Here is a 19,383-nt window from a genome sequence, read left to right as displayed (position 1 = left end):
ACCACTGAGCTAAATCCCCAGCCCCCAAAACCACATTTTCTTTCTCCAGTCTCCAGTTGATGGGTAATTGGGCTGTTTCCAAGCTTTAGCTATTACAAACTGTGCTGCTATGAACATGGGTACACATATATCACTGTGGTATGATTCTTTTAATTCTTTGGGAAAGATCCCCAGCAGTAGAATAGCGGGGTCAAATGGGACTTCCAGTCCTAGTTCTTTGAGGTATCTCCATACTGATTTCCACAGTGGTTGCACCAGTCTACACTCCCACCAGCAGTGGAGCAGGGTTCCTCTTTCCCCACAGCCCCACCAGCATTTGTTATTGGTTGATTTCATGATAGCAGCCATTCTTTCTGGAGTGAAGTGGAATCTCAGTGTTGTTCTCATTTGCATCTCTCGAATGACCAGTGATGTTGAACATTTTTTCATATGTTTATTTGTTATTTCTACTTCCTTGTCTGAGAAATGTCTGTTCATTTCAGATGCCCATTTTCGGATTGGGTCTTTAGATTTGGGAGGTCTGATCTTTTTAAGTTTTTTATAGATTCGAGATAGTAGACCTTTGTCTGAGGAAGAGCAGGTAAAGATTTTTTCCCACATTGTGGGTTGTCTCTTCACACTGCTGGTGGTTTCTCTTGCTGTGCAGAAGCTTTTTAATAAGAAGAGATCCCACTTGTTGATTGTTTGTGCTAGTTCATGGGCAACTGAGGTTTTGTTCATAAAATCTTTTCCTACACCAATGTCTTCAAGGGTTCTACCTAACCTGTGTTCCAACTGGTTCAGAGTTTCTATTTCAATATTTAGATCTTTAATCCATTTTGATTTTAGTTTAATGCATGGTGAGAGATATAGGTCTAGTTTTAATCTTTGGCAAGTTGAAGCCCAGTTTTTCCAGCACCATTTATTAAAGAGGCTATCTTTCCTCCAGTGAGGGTGTTTGGCTCCTTTATCGAAGATGAGATCACTGAGTGTGTCTGGCGTTGTTTCTGCATCTTCTTATCTGTTCCACTGATCCTCAGGTCTGTTTCTTTGCCAGTACCATGCTGTTTTTATCACAGTAGGTTTGTAGTATAGTTGCAGGTTGGGGATTGTGATACCCCCTGCCATGTCTCTTACCTAGAATTGCTTTTGCTATTCTGGGTCTCTTCTTGTTCCAAATGAATTTTTGGATTGTTTTCTCAAGGTCCATGAAGTATGCTGCTGGGATCTCAATTGGAATTGCATTAAATCTATATAGCAGCTTTGGAAGTATGGCCATTTTCACTATATTAGTCCTTCGTACCCAGGAGCAGGGGATGTCTGTCCATTTTCTGATACCATCTTCAATCTCTCTTTTCAGAGTGCCATAGTTTTCAGAGAAGAGGTCTTTGATTTCTTTCGTTAGGATGATTCCTAGGTATTTCAGTTTTTTGGATGCTATTGTGAAAGGAATTATTTGCCCTGTTTCTCTCTCAGTGAGTCTGTCATTGGTGGAGAGGAAAGCTATTGATTTTTGTGTGTTGACCTTGTAACCAGCTACTTGACTGAATTTGGTTATTAAGTCTAGAAGACTTTTGGTGGAGTTCTTGGGGTCTTCTATATAGAGTATCATGTCATCTGCAAATAATGACAATTTGACTTCTTCATTTCCTATCTTTATTCCTTTTATTTCTTTCTCTTGTCTAATTGCCATGGCTAATGTTTCCAGAACTATATTGAACAAGAGTGGTGATAGTGGACATCCTTGTCTTGTTCCTGATTTTAGTGTGAAGGATTTCAGTTTTTGACCATTTAGTATGATATTGGCTGTTGGTTTTTCATAGATGGCTTTTATCCGTTTGAGGTAGAGACCGTCTATTCCAATTTTTTTGTAGGGTTTTTATCATAAATGCATGTTGGCTTTTGTCAAATGCTTTTTCTGCATCTATGGAAATAATCATATGGTTTTTGTCCTTGACTCTATTGATATAGTGTATTACATTGATTGATTTGCATATGTTGAACCATCCCTGCATTCCTGGGATGAATCCCACTTGATCAGGGTGTATGATCTTCTTGATGATCTTCTGTATTCTATTTGCCAGTATCTTATTAAGGATTTTTGCATCTGTGTTCATTAGTGAGATGGGCCTATAGTTCTCCTTTTCAGTTGGATCTTTCTCTGCTTTGGGGATCAAGGTGATGCTTGCTTCCAGGAATGAATTTGGGAGTATTGCTTCCCTTTCAATTTCATTGAAGAGTTTAAACAGTAGTGGCAGCAGTTCCTCTCTAAATGTCTTGTAGAATTCAGCAGTGAAGCCATCAGGGCCTGGGCTTTTCTTAGTGGATAAGTTTTTAATTACATTTTCAATTTCATTGGTTGATGTTGGGTTGTTCAGAATTTTTAGGTCTTCTTTGTTCCACTTTGGTAATTCATATGTATCTAGGAATCTGTCCATTTCTTCTGTGTTGTCCATCTTATTGGCGTATAGGTTCTGGAAGTAGGTATTGATGATCCTCTGGATTTCTGCTGGGTCTGTTGTCATTTCACCCTTTTCATTCCTAATTGCGTGGATTTGGGCCTTTTCTTTCCTTTTTCTGACAAGGTTGGCTAAGGGTTTGTCAATTTTGTTGATTCTTTAGAAGAACCAACTCTTGCCTTCATTGATTTTTTTGTATTGTTCTCTTAGTCTCCATTGCATTGATTTCTCCTCTGATCTTTATAATTTCCTCCCTTGTATGAGCTCTGGGGTTGTCCTGCTCTTCTTTTTCTAGAAGCTTGAGGTTCAGCATCAGGTTGTTAAATTGGGCTCGTTCTGTTTTCCTAATATGTGTATTCACTGCTATGAATTTCCCTCGTAAGACTGCTTTCATTGTGTCCCATAGATTCTGATATAGTGTATTGTCATTGTCATTTAATTGAAGGAACTGTCTGATTTCTTCTTTAATTTCCTCTGTGACCCATTGGTTATTCAGAAGTGTGTTGTTCAATTTCCACATGTTCATGAAATTGTTTGAGTTTCCTTTGCTATGGATCTCCAGTTTCATTGTGCTATGGTCTGATAATATACAGGGGATAACTTCAATTCCTTTGCACTTACTTAAACATGTTCTATGTGTGAGTATGTGGTCTGTTTTGGAGAATGACTCATGTGCAGCTGAGAAGAATGTGTATTCTGATTTTGTGGGGTGGAAGACTCTGTAAACATCTGTTAAGTTAATTTGTTGAAGAGTTTGATTGAGTTCTAGTATTTCATTACTTATTTTTAGTCTAGTTGATCTATCTATTTGTGACAGTGGGGTGTTGAGGTCCCCCACTACAATTGTATTAGTGCATATATGACTTTTCATGTCCCTTCATATTTGTTTTATATAGTTGGATTCACTAGTGTTTGGTGCATAAATATTTATGATTGTCATCTCTTCCTCTTGGATTGTTCCCTTTACAAGGATGTAGTGTCCATCTTTATCTCTCTTAATCAGTGTTGGTTTGAAATCTTCTTGATCTGCAAAGAGGATAGCTACTCCTGCTTTTCTTTGGGTTCTCGTCACATGGAGTATTGTTTTCCACCCATTAACTTTCAGTCTATAAGTTTCCTTTTGAATTAAGTGTGTTTCTTGTATGCAGCATATTGTTGAATTTTGCTTTTTGACCCATTCTGCCAGTCTGTTTCTTTTGATTGGTGAATTGAGACCATTAACGTTGATGGTTATAACTGAAACGTATTGACTTGTCATTGCCATGACTTTTTCTTTTTGTTGGATTCTCCCCTTTTACATTTAATTTCTTGTTATGCCAGATGGGTTCATTCTGCTTTGCCTCCTGGGGTTGGGATCCTCAATGTCTGTTCCTAGGCTATTGTGTAAAATTCTTTGCAGTGCTGGTTTGGTATTCACAAAGTTCTTACGGTGCTCTTTGTCATGAAAGTATCTTATTTCTTCATCAATTTTGAGAGATAGTTTTGCAGGGTACATCAATCTGGGTTGGAGGCTGTTTTCTTTTAGGGCTTGGAATATGTCACTCCAAGCTCTTCTTGCCTTGATGGTTTGTGTTGAGAAGTCTGCTGTGATTCTGATGGGCTTTCCTTTGTATGTGATTTGTTTCTTTTCTCTAACTGCTTGTAGAACTTTGTTCTTCTGTTGAGTTTCTGGAATCTTAACAATTATACGTCTATGTGTAGATTTTTTTTGATCAAGGCTATTTGCAGTCCTATATGCCTCACTTATCTTTATGTCAAGCTCTTTCCCCTGCTTAGGAAGTTTTCTGCCATTATTTCTGTGAAGAGATTTTTTGTGTCATCTCCACTGTCTCCTCTTTCTTCATTGAGTCCGATCAGTCTTATGTTATTCTTCTTTGCATCATCTAGCAGCTGCTGGATTGATTTCTCATGTTCCCTTAGAATTTTGAAGCAATTTTTCTTTTCCTGGTCATTAATTGCAATCTTATCTTCTATATCTGAAATTTTGTCCTCACATTGGCTCATTCTGCTGTGTAGACTTTCAGTGGAGTTTTTCATGTCCTGGAAATCTATTGCAAGGTGTTTTTTTTAACATAAGATAAAGTTTGTTTTTTTTTTTTTGCTTAAATTCTTTTATTTTTACATTTTAGGTATACAGTACATTTGCATTTATCATTGGGTGCTTGTACCTGTACATGATGTATCCATAAGATAAACTTTTTACATTAGTTAAGTTTAAGGCTGGCTTCTTACTGAGATTCTTTTGGATCAGATTTCCAAAAATTAATTTCACCAGTAATATGATAACCTCAACCCTGAGTTTCTCCTTCAAGAAGAAACCTTGTGCCTTTTTAAAAAATACCCATTGGCTTCTGGTCTTTACTCACAAATTTCATTAAGATTTTTATAGTAAGACTCAAAAGTTTTTTTCCTCCTTCGTAATAAAAGTATCTTATTTATTATTCCTTTCAAGCTTTACAAAATTAAATTTTTCTTGTACTTAGTGAATTAAAATTATTTATATGTAGCTATTTACAATATTTATTAGTGTTTACTCTGTGCAAGGTACCTAGATATTTTCTGAGTGTACTACAAAGAAATACAAGATATAGGTGATTACTTAATTCATTTATGTTTTGTGACAAAATAGATGAATAAGAATAAACTTAGATGTCACAAATGTGAGAAAAGTATATGATACTAGGTTTCAAGATTTTATTGTTGATGAGAAATTTTACTGTCTGAAAAAAACATTTTACTGTTTGAAATTTCCAGGAAATATGTTTATGTTCATTGTTTTTCTTCTCAGATAATGGCTCTGGATCTGGAGAAGGAGGTAAGTTTCAAATATTTCTTAAGGGGCATTTATTTTCTTTCACTTTTCTTTTTAATGGCTTTGAAATGTAATACATATACCATGTGATTCACCCATTTAAAATGTACAACTCATAACTTTTAGTATATCAGAGTTGTACATTTATTGTCACAGTAAATTTTAGAATGTTTCATTTCCCTAGAAAGAAACTGCTTGCCCCTTGGCCTTTATCTCTAAGCCTTCAGTCCCCCTTTACTTTAGACATTCTCTATTTCATGCATTTTTTTTCACTGATGGTTTCTTGTGAGGTTAAGGGGAAAATGCTGTGGGTTCTGTTGTATTTTTAAGTCACAGTGATAAAAATAACTTGAGTTGTGCATAGAAAAGGGAAAATTTTTGGAGCAACTCTGGTGCAATTTAAAGTTTAAAGTTTTAAAAAATCCCATTTAAAAACTATTTTACAAATACAAGAATTAGTTATTTTTGGTGTTTAAAAAATTAATATTTATCATAGCATGTAATAGAGGTTAAATGATCAGAACTGAGAATGACTAATCTATTCTTCATAATCTAAGCAGGCTATAATTCTTACTGTCTTCTTTGTGTAAAGTAATGTTTGTGTAATGTGAGGATACACTAAGAACATTCTTGCTAGGAGAATTCACTCCATATGTAAACTATAGTTGTGATCCTTTGAACCACATATAAAACCTTTATTGTAGGTTATTCCTCATTCTACATTTCATAGATTCCTAAAATTATAGATTGGAGGGACTCTGAAGGTTATCTAGAAAATAGAACAATAGTGAGCAAGAAGTTCACGGAATGCAGTTTCAGTTTAAAATGATTAAAGCTCTTGAACAATAGAATTTGATTTAAATGGACTCTTACAAGCAGAAGCTTCATAACATGTAAAGGATCAGATTGTGAATTCTAGATTTTAGAGGTAGAAAGAATTTAAAGAGTTCATGTGTCTAGCGCCTGTGGCTTGATACTCAGTGAGGAAACTGTCATTGTTTCTATAACAAAGAGGTGAGAATTGATACTAAGATTTGCTAATATAGCACAGTCCTGGATGTCTTCCCTTGTGTTTGTAGTTTGGCCATTGTTTTAGAGAGTACGAGTTAGAAAGGCTCGGTGGTTTGATTGGATTAATAAACAAACCTTAGTGAGCATATGGTGGTGCTAGTAATTCTAGATCCCATGATGTTTCTGAAGCCTCAGAATTACTTAGTATTAGGATCTCTTGAATCTGGGATTATTCTTGAAAGTTTAGGGGAGGATTTCTACTTTAAGTGCAGGTCAACACCAGGCATCAGAAGATTGGAGGCATTATCAAAATGGTGTTGTAGATCTATGTATTTTCTTTTCTTTTTTTTAATCAATATATGCTTGCAGTATATTATGATTACAATTATGGGGAGTTGGTACATGTACATAATACATCTGAATTCTTCTCTCTCATATCCTCTACCCTTCTCCTCCCTCCATGCTCTTTTCTTTGGTCCCTTTCCCATTTGCAAAAGCTCTATGTTTGTCATTCCCCCCTTCAATTCTTTTTTTCCATCCCCATTTTCTTCTCCTCCTGCCTCCCCCTCTCCATCTCTTGTTCTACCATTGGGAACTTTGAAACCAAACAGGGAAATCTCTTGAGGAAACTGAAATCCTTAAATTGGCATTTGAACTGATCTCCATGTCCAGTTTGAGATGATCAGGATAGGGTGCACTCTAGTTGAGACCCACATATGTAGGATGCCCCTAAGTGTATGATGTGAACCAAGTCAGGGGATAGTCGTATTTGCTGGCTTTTGTTGCCAGGTCATAAGAGACGCATGCACTTCTGCTAAGGGTATTTTGGGCTTAAAAAGGGGAAAGTCTATAAAGAATCTCTTGTTAAAATTTGGAGTTTTTTAATACTGTGGAACTATGAGTTTTTATATAGTTAGAAAGCCAAAAGTATGAAACTGATGTGAGGAAAAGATGAAAATTATATTGTACTTTGTTCCACCACTTATTTGTTAACCAGCATTGTACAGATTTATTTCAGTAAGAGGGTAATCAAGACTGAATTTATTGCTTTTTTGTGTATGGTTTTGGAGATCAAACTCTTAAGTATTGTTCATTTCTTCTTTTTTTTCGGGGTTGGGAGGATGCTTTACTGGGGATCGAACATGCGACCTTGTGCTTGTGAGGCAGGCGCTGGAACCACTGAACTAAATCCCCGGCCCCCCATTTCTCCTTCTTAATCAGTGTTCCATGGTAATTCTTTTTTTGTTGTTGTTGGTTTTTTTTTTTTGGTACCGGGCATCGAACTGGGGTCCTTGAGCTTGCGCAGCAGGCAGCGAAACCACTGAGCTAAATCCCTGGCCCATGGTAATTCTTTTAAGAGCAGTTTATCATCAAACTTACTATATTGCTTGTCCATGCATAGTTTAAGGAATTATTTTGTTAGCAGCAGTACTTGTACCACAGATTATGTTGATTTCAGAGTTGGCAACATTTTTGGACTCAGTGTTGACATATTTTGGAAGTGACTGTTTTCAAGAACTTGGGGTCATTTTCCCGAGAAAGGTGATACTAATGACTACTGAAAACATGAAGTATGTTTTTTTGTTTGTTTATTTTTTTGGTACCGGGGATCGAACTCGGGTCTTTGTGCTTGTAAGGCAGGTGATGGAACCACTGAGCTAAATCCCCAGCCCTCCATGAAGTATGTTTGCAAAGGAGATCCCTGCATCTGGTTGAAAGTTTAATTTTTCTTTTTAAACAGAAGAGGAAGGTTCAGGGGCAGAAGCTCACAGAAAACACTCCAAGTGTGGACCTTGCAAATATAAAGCTGAATGTGATGAAGATGCAGAAAATGTTGGGTGAGTTGGTTGAGGGAGTGGGATACAATTTTTTAATTTATCTATTTATTGATTGATTGATTTATAGCCAAGGTCTTGCTAGGTAGTTCAGGCTGGCTTTGAATTCACTATGTAGCCCAGGCTGTCCTCAAACTTGGCAGAAATCCTCCTGCCTCAGCCTCCCAAGTGCTGGGATTACAGCTTTTATTTTATTTTGATACATGTTTTTAGAGGTTAATTCTCAGCATGACTATGTTGTAGAAAGGTATCATTTGCCTGGTCCTGTATATTTTGTGTGCGTTTTCTATATTTTTCTCTTTAACGCTAGTCTGACTTTTAAGTTGTTTTAATACTGGCTATTTAAATGAGTTTGTTAAGTTTTAGAATGAAAATTTACTTCTACTCATTGCTTTCTCTTTAACTTGATAGTATTATGTTTTACACTAAGCGCTAATTTTATTAATCAAAACTGCTATTATTTTGAATTATCTTGTTACACCTTCAATTGGTATCTGTAATAAATAGGTTCTTTTTTTTTTTTTTTTTTTGGGTACTGGGGATCGAACTCAGGACCTTGTGCTTGCGAGCAGGTAGCGGAACCACTGAGCGGACTCCCCGGCTCAGTAGGTTCTTTTTTTACTTTGCAGTTTTATTTAAAACTTTTCATGTAATTCAATGCAATAAGAAAAATCCAAAACTGTTGCAAAATTTTAGATATGTTAAGTATTTTATATAATTACAAATTTTTCCTGGGCCGGGGATTTAGCTCAGTGGTTCTGTAACTTGCCTCGAAAGTACAAGGTGTCCTGTGTTAGATTCCTGGTACCAAAAGAAAATTTTTTTCCCCTAAAATTCCAGTTGTGTAGGCTGATGTGTTTTTCTCATTCATGGTCAGGCTTCACTAAGGTGGGTTTTGTGGCTATCAGCATTGTCCAGTTTCCCATTCACTCCTTGTAAGAAATGTTCTTTGATAGCATAGCAATAATGTAGACATTTATCAACACAGTCATGTTAGAGTTTTCCTTATATCAGTATCCTGTTTATTTATTCCCAGTCTCATCCTTCTTTCATCTGGGATTACTTTTTTTTGCATACAGGATCTCACTATGTAGTTCACGCTGGCCTTGAACTCAGTACTATCCTAGATTGGCCTTCAATTTGTGCTGCTCCTCCTGCCTTAGCCTCCCAAGTCCTGGGACTATTGGCTTGTGCTGTCATGTCTGGCAGGACTTATTTTTTTGTGATTTGATTTTTAAATAATGACTTCAGTACCTGATAGCACAAATGGATCTTCTTCATTTCCTCAGTTTTCTTGTAAATATTTCAAAACACTTTTTTTACAGAAATTAGTACTTTCTTCCTTACTTGTACATATTTTTGGTGTATTTGTATTTCCTAGCCCCATGTTTTATTTAGCCCTTAAGTGCTAAAAAGTAGTAATATGATCTCATTAGCATGAATGCCCAAAGTGAGTTTTATAAATAAAAATAATCCATTTTCAGTGTTTATGATATAACATCAACTGTTTGGATGGCATTTGGTAAAATTAAGTATCTGATAATTTAGTTGTTGTGTATTTCAAAGCAGCTGAGAATTGTCAAAAAAAAAGCAAGTTAAGTAAACAGCAGAATGTGAATTTATTCTGTCTGATATAATGGTCAGTTGGACTGGCCTGTGTATGCCCATTTCAATCAGGGTGGTTTGATTTTGGAGATAATGTTTTCTAAAGCACATATTGGCCTGTGGAATAAGAGAAATATGCTGGGCAATATGGACTTGGAGAACATGTAATAGATATTAATGCTGATTCTTCCTCTTGATCTGTACTTTTGATGTGATGTCATAAAACACCAGTTGTGTGTGTGTGTGTGTTTGTGTGTGTGTATGTGTGTATGTGTAGATATTTAATAATTTTCAGTATTTTTCCTTAGGACTTTTATAATGGGGATCAGGCTACATAGATTTCAGGGATCAAACACTGGAGTCTTATTGGTTTGTTTTTATTTCTTTGTCGGTATCTCTGTTCAGCCCTATTTTGTACATTTTCCTTATCATTTTTCAGGCCTCAATAGAAAGAGGCTTAAAGTGAGACAGAGTTCATCTAGTTGCAGAGGTCCTTAAATACAACATTATATGTAAAATACACTTTTTATGTGAAAAAACTCTCCCTAAGATGTAAATCAGAGTAACTCTACTAATTTTTTGTGTATTTGTTTATGAGAGCTTGCAGCTGCTATTCTTTTTTCTTTTTTGGTACTGGGTATTGATCTCATAGCTACATCCCCAGACCATTTTTTATTTTTTATTTTTTATTTTGAGACAAAGTCTTGATAAATTCCTAAATTGCCCAAGCTAGAGTCAAACTTTCCATCCTCCTACCTCACCATCCCAGAATGCTGGAATTACAGGCATGAACCACCACACCTAGTATGGTTATTATTCTTGCAGATAAAGCTCTAAGCATAAGGAAATGGGTATAGACCTAGGAAGGGTTTATCAATTGTAAGATTATACAGGCTGGTATACAGGCTCTTACCAGCAGAGTAAGTATATGAATAAGCAGCCAAGAGCATGAAATAATAGGAAAATCATGTGGAAGTAATTGAATCTTTATGTAAAAATTAAGTGACAACGCCAAAATGGAAAGAGACAAAGGGAAATTTTAGGAACATTAAATCTTTTATGCTATAAAACATTTACTGCTGCTTACAGTTGTTTTAAACAAAGTAAATATATTTCAATTGCTATTTAATTTTTTAAAGTTTTACTTTTAAATGGGGTATGGTACCATAAAAGCTGTATGATGGTTATGTAACTTCTTTCATGTGCTTCTGTAGTTGCCATCAGGTACATAATAACATGTTTGCCTGAGGATAATTTTTACTTGGCCAGCTAGACCTTTTGGGTTTGGAAAACTGAGGTATGCAGAAAATTAAGCTATTAAACCTCAATTTTTATAGAAAAATCTATTATATGTTAAAATGTATTAGTTTTCTGATGCTGGGACAAAATACCTGACATACACAACTTAAAAGAGGAAATGTTTATTTCAGCTAGTAGTTTCCAAGGTTTCACTCTGTGGTTGACTTCCTCTGAGGGGGAAACATAAAAGCATGATGGAGGAAGGCTCTTATGTCATCCAGAAAGCAGAGAGCAGGGCAAGAGCCAGAAGGAAGGAGCCAGGGTCCAGAAATAGATCCCAAGGTCTTGCCCCAGTGTCCTATTCAGACACACCCAGAAATGTCTCTCAAGCCAATCAAGTTGGTAAACAAGAATAACCATCACAGTTGTTAATTTGTAATTTTGTTAAAAGATAAGCTTTTAGTTATTACAAATAGAGGCTTTTAATTATAAACTTAGTACTCATGTCGTGACTTAATTTTTATAAACTGGATTAGAATCAGGGAGTATTATGGTTGGAGAGGATCTTAATAGTTTTATCAAATGAGATTGAGGACTAAAATCAGAGGTTTGATGAGGTGGATTCTGCTAAGTTAGTTCAGTGTTTTTCTTTCAGTTGCCTCCCTATAAATTGCCTTTTGTATTACTAGGAGAAAATGCTGTTCTTACCCTTTTTACCTTCCTCAAGGATGACTGCCTAATGACTTTTTTTTTTTTGGAGGGGTTTATGTTTTGATTTCATTTTGGCTTCAAACAACATAAACCATTGCTTTATAGTTTTGTAGGATAAGAAGTCTGACATGGATCTCTCTGAGTCAGGATCCAAGGTATCAGCAGGACTGTGTTCTTTCTTTGGGCTCTTGGGGAGAATCTGTTCCCTTGTCTTTCTTGCTTCCAGAAACAGATCTCATGCTTCACCTTGTGGCCTCTGCCATCTTCAAAGCCAGCAACCATGGACTGAATCATATTCGCACTGAATCACTCTTTTTCTGCCTCTTCCTTCCATTTTTCCCCTAAGATTAATTGCTTTAAAATTTATTTTTCTGATATTGGGAATTAAATTCAGGACCTTGTGGTTGCCAGGTAGGCGTGGTGCCACTGAGCTAAATCCCCAGCCCCCTAATCTCTTTAAAAATTTTAAACATATAATAGTTGTGTGATATTTCAGTACACATATATGTATATTGTGTATTGACAAGACATGACAACATTTCCATTTCCTTATTATTTTTTATGTTTATAACCTTGAACTCCTCTCTTCCAGTTCTTCATAAATATATGATGGGTTATTATGACCTTTAGTATCTTACTGTGTTGTAAGACACACATATAGAGGGTAGGGGATAGAGGAAGGATGGTTAGTGGGTACTAGAATGACTGATGGCTTTTTGAAAACAACACTACCCTTTATTCTGTCAGCCTGGTCCCAGGTGTGTTATCTTAACTTCCTTGTCTCCTGGTCACTGTGAGTACTAGCTGCTTTTTAGCATTGTTAGCTCTTAGCTACCATCTAGAAATCAAATGATTGTTTATTAGTGACTCTGTAACTTTTTGGAATGATACCTATCTTCCTTAAGTATAGTGCAGTCTGATCTTTTCCATCTTGTTTTCTTAAAAAAATGTTGATAATGATCCACTAAATTGTCTTCATAATCTACTACTGATTGTGAGCTATAGTTTGAAAAAAAATAATGCTCTAAAATATAACTACAATAGGTAATTGTTTCATGTTATACTTTTAGATGTGAATATTATGGCAAATATTTTATCTTTTCTCATTTTGAAATCTTTCCCTTCAAAAGAGATGCTCTATAATATATCTGGATTTCAAAGAGCAGCTAAAATCTTTCTCTTGGTTTAAAGTTTTGTCTTGCTAATAGTTAAAAAAAAATCCAGTATTTTGGGGAAAAGAATGACTGTGATACCATGTAAGTTAATTTTCTATTGAAGAGATGTGCTATTTTTTCATTTAAGTGGCTATTTTTAGCCATTTAAATGAAAATTGATTAAATACATTGCATATTTCCTTGTGTTAAACAGAACATACAGCTCATATTTAATTTTTTTGGTGGTACTTGGACTGAAGCAGGGCCTTCACACTGGGCTACATCCCCAGCCTTTTCTTTATTGTATTTTATTTTTTATTTTGAGATAGGGTCTTGCTAAGTTGCCCAGCCTGGGCTCAAACTTGTGATCCTCTTGGCCCAAGCACTGGATTATAGGCATTTATCACCACACCCAGCAACATATTCCTAATATCAAATTTCTCAAAATGTGGTGATTATGTATTAACAGTTTTCATAGTCTTTTTACATACATTTTCTCCCTAACTCTTCTTGGCAGTTCTGTTCGGCAGGTGTGCAGGATTGATTTCCCAGGTGAAGGTGAGCTAACGGAAGCCTGAATGGCTTGCTGTCATGCAGCAGAGTCAGCACCGACCTTATGATAGGACTTTACCCACTGTCACAATACACGTGTGTATTGCTCTGATGTTCTTAGAGCTGCTGGTGTGGTGGTTATTTCACTGCTACACTTAAACACTCCATTCTGCTTTGTGTTTTGGTTCCTTATGTCTGTTTTTTTTTAAAATACAGTTTTTCTTTTCCTTTTCCAGGCTGTTGGTTACTGCTTCTGGGTGCTGTCTTGTTAATGACCCTGACTTTTAAATGCCCCTAACTTTACATTTGCTTTTCTACTTCCTGGAATAGGAAACAATACACTTTCAGTACCTACATCTAACCTAGGAAGAAGTTCTGAATGTGAGATAAGAATATATAGTGTCTTCTGAATGCTGAACTTTATTGAATATACTTTATTTCTCTTTTCTGCTCATTTGCTATTTTCTTTTCTTTTTTTTCCGGTACTGGGGATCAAACTTAGGACATTGCGCTTGTGAGGCAGGCGTGGTGCCATTGAGCTAAATCCCTGGCCCCAGTTGCTATTTTCATTCACGTATGATTTATTAATTATAATTTAAATTATAATTATTTTTGCTTCTGAAATGCTTTTTCCTTCCTTCCCAAGGGACCCTGTGTTTCTCCAGTGATATTACGGCTTCGCATAGGTTTGTGACAGTTATATTCATTACTGTTTACCTTTCAGATTTATACCTAGAGGTGCATAGTTGAGTATCCAAGAAATGTGACTCTCATAAGTGAGGTTTCAGTAGCCTGTGACCATTGTGTACAATGAATAGATTTTCTACTTAGTCTTAAAACTTGAAAAGAGCACTTCCTTTATAGAAAATTATATTTCTTAAACCCTGTGTTCTTAGATCCATGTTCCCCTTTTTTCTAAACAATATTTCTAATCTACCCAAGGCTGAAGTTATTGCTACACAATAGCTATCAGTTGTTTCTCTGGACAGGGCGGGTTGCACAGTCATAAGACTCCTTTGTATCAGTACCTTTTATTCATAGTGTATCTGATCGAAGTCTCTGCCCAGGATGGTTTGAAGAGTCTGTAAAATCATCAGGCATACTGCCAATTCAGGTGAGTTATAAAAATTCTCAAATTATGCCTTTTGAACTTTGTGATGTGCTTCATGGAAATGGTCTTTACTCTTCTCTCTTTGATGTCATCCTCCCTTTGAGCTGCTGTTCCTCTTTATCCCCTAAGTAATATAAATATCTCAGAGTTTATCAGAGAATAGTATAGATGTGCAGTATGACAGACTACATTGATAAGCAGTTTATTCCACCTGTAGGACATCTGTGTCATTTGTGATGCCATTTTCTGTTTTGATAGATTTCTGGAAGTATTACAGTCTGATGAATCTCTCCTTCAAAGGTGCAATAAAATCTTTTCCTCTGTGAAAACAGAGTAGTACTATACATCTGTGTCCTCCTTTCTGGAAGCTTCATATACTGTATAAAAAAGAACCAAAGAAGTACCTTCTCTTATCATTTTCTACTCTCTGCTTTTTGCCATCCTAATTAGAGATGACAGTAATTATTGTCATTTAGCATTGACTTATTCTAGGAGTATAGAATAGTAAACTTTTACAACTATTTAGGTTTAGTAAATTCTGACTGTGGCTCCTTAGATCATAATGGAAAAACAATTTTATGGTTTCCTTCTTCTGATAACAGGAAATAAATACTATTAAGCATTGTTTTATCCAAAATATTATATGGATATTAGTCATGACAGGCTCCTTTATTCAGAAATAACTTCTTACAGTTCTGTGATAGTTACCAATGAAGATTTCTTTTGAGAGATTTGTTTTCAAAGCGCAAAACTCCATATTCTCACAACCTCTTGGAGTTTTTTTGAATGCACTGTTATTATTTGATACTTTCTTACCTGTTTTGTCCTTGACACTCTTTTGTCATCCATTCCTGTTGATTTGCTTGTTCAATTTTACTCCTTCTAAACTTAGATGAAGCCTGACCTAGATCAGAAGTCACCACCTCCTGCTTTCTTCACAGTCCCTATGAAGTTAGGTGACCATATATCTTCTTTGGACATGAAAAACTTCTGCATGGCCCTTGTTTCACTTTTGGGATCACTAGCAGACAGGGATCCCCGAGGACAGGCACTTTGTCTTACAGTTTTCTGTATTGGCTGAATGTACCATAAGGTTGGGTAGCTTAGGATGGATCCCTTTATAGGTCTTTGTTAAATTAGTGGCAATCAACAGTCAGGCTTTATTATTCACTTAGAGTTGCTTGGGAGGATTTAATTGTGTGAAAAATTCTAGTATTGAACTTGGTACAGGCTTCATTAGGTGTTTGTTAAATCTAAATAACTTCACATGAATTAGTTTAAGTCATTTTCCCAACTGCTAAATAAACTATTGAGAAGAAATGGCGCTTTCTGTGTAGAGTGAGAAGAAGGAAGGGAAAGAATGATGTATTTCTGTAATAGTAATAATACCTTTCGGATGTACACAATGTTTGATATAGTTCAAATGGTCTTTTTCAAATGATACTTGATTCTATCAGCATTAGAAGGTATTATTCCTATTTTAAAGAGTTGGAGTTGTGATTTACCAAAATCATAAAGCAAAATCATACAAGTCATTTTATTTATTCATTTATTTACTTATCTATGCATGCATTCATGCCTTTGAAATTCACAGTATTAGAAATTCAGAAGCTTTAAAAAGTTGCACAATGAAAGATTCTTTCCCACCCCTGTTCCCATCCAGTCAGTTGTTTTCACTAGAGGCAGCCACTGTGATGTCTTTCTTGTTTAATCTCCTAGGGTTATTTTGTGCATGTGCAAGCAACTGTGCACATGTATTCTTTTCATTTATTTATTTTTGCTTTTGGTACCGGGGATCGAACTTGGGTCCTTGTGCTTCTGAGGCAGGCGGCGGAACCACTGAGCTAAATCCCTGGCCCCTTTTCATTTACTTTTAAAAAATAGTAGTAGCACACTGTATGCACAGTTCTTTATTTAAAAATTTTATGTACATAGGTATTTAAAACATGCACATGAAATTTAAGGAATATCTGAGTATCTAACATATAGGGTACACAATAGGGTACATATAGAGTATTGCTATATTTCCAGTACCAGGCATTAACCTTGCCATGAAATAAGAGAAATAGTGTCACTACTAGGTAAAACTCAGAATAAGAAGCATAAGCAGCCTCTCTGGTTCAGAGTTTGGCTTTTGGGTTCCTGAAGAATTTACAAGGTTCTGTTCTGGGGAAGTCAGAGTCATGGAGTTGAGAACATGGGCTGTCTTCAATTGAGGCATCTGACAGGATTCTAATGTGTGGGTGAATGGTAGAAATGGGGTCAGTGTGGACTGCTTCAGTAACATAAAAATGAAAGTGTTTTTCTGTTTATTGAGAAGGACTCAGGAATTCTTTTATTCAGTATTATAATTTGTTACTTTTATTTTTTAGAGTTATATGACATTTTAAAATGAGTTAAGAGTATTCTTTCTAGTTCCTGGATGACTTTGTGTAAGAATGTGAGTCTATACTTATCAGATTTTTGGAATGAATGTGTTCATGAATTATCTTTTAAAATACTACCTGGATCTGATGCTATCTTTAAGGGATTTTTTTTTTTGGTACTGGGGATCGAACTCAGGAACTTGCACTTGTGAGGCAGGTGATGGAACCATTGAGCTAAATCCCCAGCCCAAGGGACTTTTTTTTAAACAACTGATTTAGTTTCTTTAGTGATTGTAGTGCCATTCAACTTCTATTTTTTCTTTTGGCCAAATTTGATAATTAACATATTTTTTTAAAGTTGCTCATTTCACCCAGGTTTTCAAACTTATTAGCATGAAATTAATCTCTGATAACCTTTTATTATCTTTTAAATCATAGTCCCCTATTGGGCATGGTATGGCATGCATGTTCTCAGCTGATATGGCTTATATCTAGTTGTTACCCCCAAAGTCTCATGTGCTCATAGATGGGGGTTTTCAGAATTAGCTGGATCTCGGGCAATGGTGGTGAACCTACAGCATGCGTGCCTCCAAGGGCTGTTTATATCATTGAAAGCACTAAAAGGTTCACCATTACTGACCTAGGGTGAGTGATACTGGGATTAAGGGTGGGTGGTACTAAATTATTCCACTAATTGGTTTAGCATAGTTCTGGGTGTGGATAATAGGAAGGCTCACCCTGGGTGTGGGTGGCACCACCCTGAAGGCTTATAGCCTGGATGGGATAAAAGAGAAAGGGAGGCTGCTGCTGCTTGCTGCCTTCTACCTTAATGGGCCAAGAACAGTTTTTCCTCTGTGATGCCCCCCTGCCATGCTGTCTTGCCTTATAACTAGCTGACGATGGACTGAAACTTCTATTAATAGAAATAAACCTTTCCTCCATATCTTGTGGGTGTCAGGTATTTTTGTCCCAGCAATAAGTAACTAAGACACCAGCATTCTGGGTGGCTGGGGCAGGAGCATCACAAGTTTGAGCCTAGCCTGGACAACTTAATGAGACCTCTTCTCAAAGCTAAAAAATAAACAAAAAGGGTCTGGGAGTGTAGCTTAGTTGGGAGGCCCAGCTTTCAATCTCAGGACCCCCTCCTCCACCTCCAGTCACAGCCTTTGTTAGATTTTTGGCTTTTTCATTCCTGATACTGTTTTTTTTTTCTGTTCTTTTTCTTTCTTTCCCTGTTGAGCCTTCTTTGTTGATTTGAGTGTTTTCAACGAACCAACTTTTGGCGTTATTGGTCTTTTTTGTTGTAATTTCTGGTAATACAGTTTTTCCTTCTTTTTCTTGTCATTGGATTTTCCCCATTTTTTTTTTTTCTAGCAGTGATTTATTTTTTGGCCATTTTTTTAGGATTTGACAAAAAGACATGGAGGTGAGGAATTAAACCACATGGATGTCTGGGGAAGAAGGAAAGCCCTGAGGCAAGAGTGTCCATGGTGAATTAGAGGGAAAAAGAGAACTCAGTTTATTTTTATTTTTTAATGTTTTGCATTAAATTGTTTTCTTAAATTTTAATGTGGTACAAGTAGTTACTAATAAAGAAAATATAAAAAACATTCTTCCATAAAAAACAATTTCATAACAAAATAGAGAATAACAATAGTTGATGCAGTGTGTATCTTGATTTTAAAAGAATGGCCAAAATACTACTCGGAGTAACAATTCATATACAAAAAAACTTACAAAGGAAAAACAAAAGGACAAAACTTTTTTTCAGCGAATAAAGAGAAACTAAGAAGTGTAGGTGAAACAAATTGGGCTGGGGATTTAGCTCAGTGGCACTGCGCCTACCTCACAAGCGCAAGGTCCTGAGTTTGATTCCTGTTAATGCAAAAACAAACAAACCAAACCCAAAACAACAACAATAACAGAATGAAACAAAGTAGCATATATCTTAAAATATTTTGAGAGCTCAGTTTAGTGGAAAGATTATTCATGATATAACCCTTTTGCAATGTCCATGCTCAGAAACTCACTTTAACAACTGAAATGAATAAACACTGTCTTAGTCACTCATACTTTTTTGATCTTGGGCTTTTAAGCTTCTTTCATTTCCAGTTTCCCTGTTGATAATTTGCAGTTGTGTTAGGATTAAGGGAGGCAAATGTGACTATACCTGCACAGCAGGTGCAGTGTAAATGGTTGTTAAATGCTTTGAATTCAGAGTATTTACTAAGGACTGATTTCTTTTCTCATGAGTGCACCCTCTGTGCTTTGGGCATTCTGCCGTCTGGTGCTGTTTCCAGTCTGCAAACACTTGTAATCAGTAGTACTCGTGGCCTCTGCAGTTTTAATATTTTCGCCCCCTGTTCATTGTTTCACTGAGGTGGACTTTACTGAAGATACTAATTTAATTTTCCTTCCTTGAGTGCTATATAGAAAACAGTAGTGATGGTTTGTTCACATAGTTCTTAGAATTAGTAGGTGCTGTGGTACATCTGACTGAGGAACACTGTCTTTTTGGGACATTTGTTTGAGGCATTTCCCGGTTTAGC

The 19,383-nt window shown here is 36.1% G+C and overlaps 1 protein-coding gene across 2 annotated transcripts in view; it reads left to right on the top strand.

The window, feature by feature from the left end:
• LOC101710773 (myb/SANT-like DNA-binding domain-containing protein 3) overlaps positions 1–19,383 on the top strand; it is a 127,656-nt gene that overhangs the window by 72,102 nt on the left and 36,171 nt on the right. For both annotated transcript variants that reach the window (XM_004864918.4, XM_021244514.2), the window contains exons 4-5: positions 5,227–5,253; positions 8,003–8,099. In XM_004864918.4, the coding sequence (XP_004864975.1) occupies positions 5,227–5,253; positions 8,003–8,099 (124 nt within the window). The remainder of the gene's footprint in view (positions 1–5,226; positions 5,254–8,002; positions 8,100–19,383) is intronic.

Source organism: Heterocephalus glaber, unplaced genomic scaffold, assembly GCF_053883595.1.
Source record: "Heterocephalus glaber isolate CG9 unplaced genomic scaffold, H.glaber_assembly_v1.0 deba00001481, whole genome shotgun sequence".
NCBI lineage: Eukaryota > Metazoa > Chordata > Mammalia > Rodentia > Bathyergidae > Heterocephalus > Heterocephalus glaber.
This window is presented reverse-complemented; position numbering and strand designations above follow the sequence as displayed.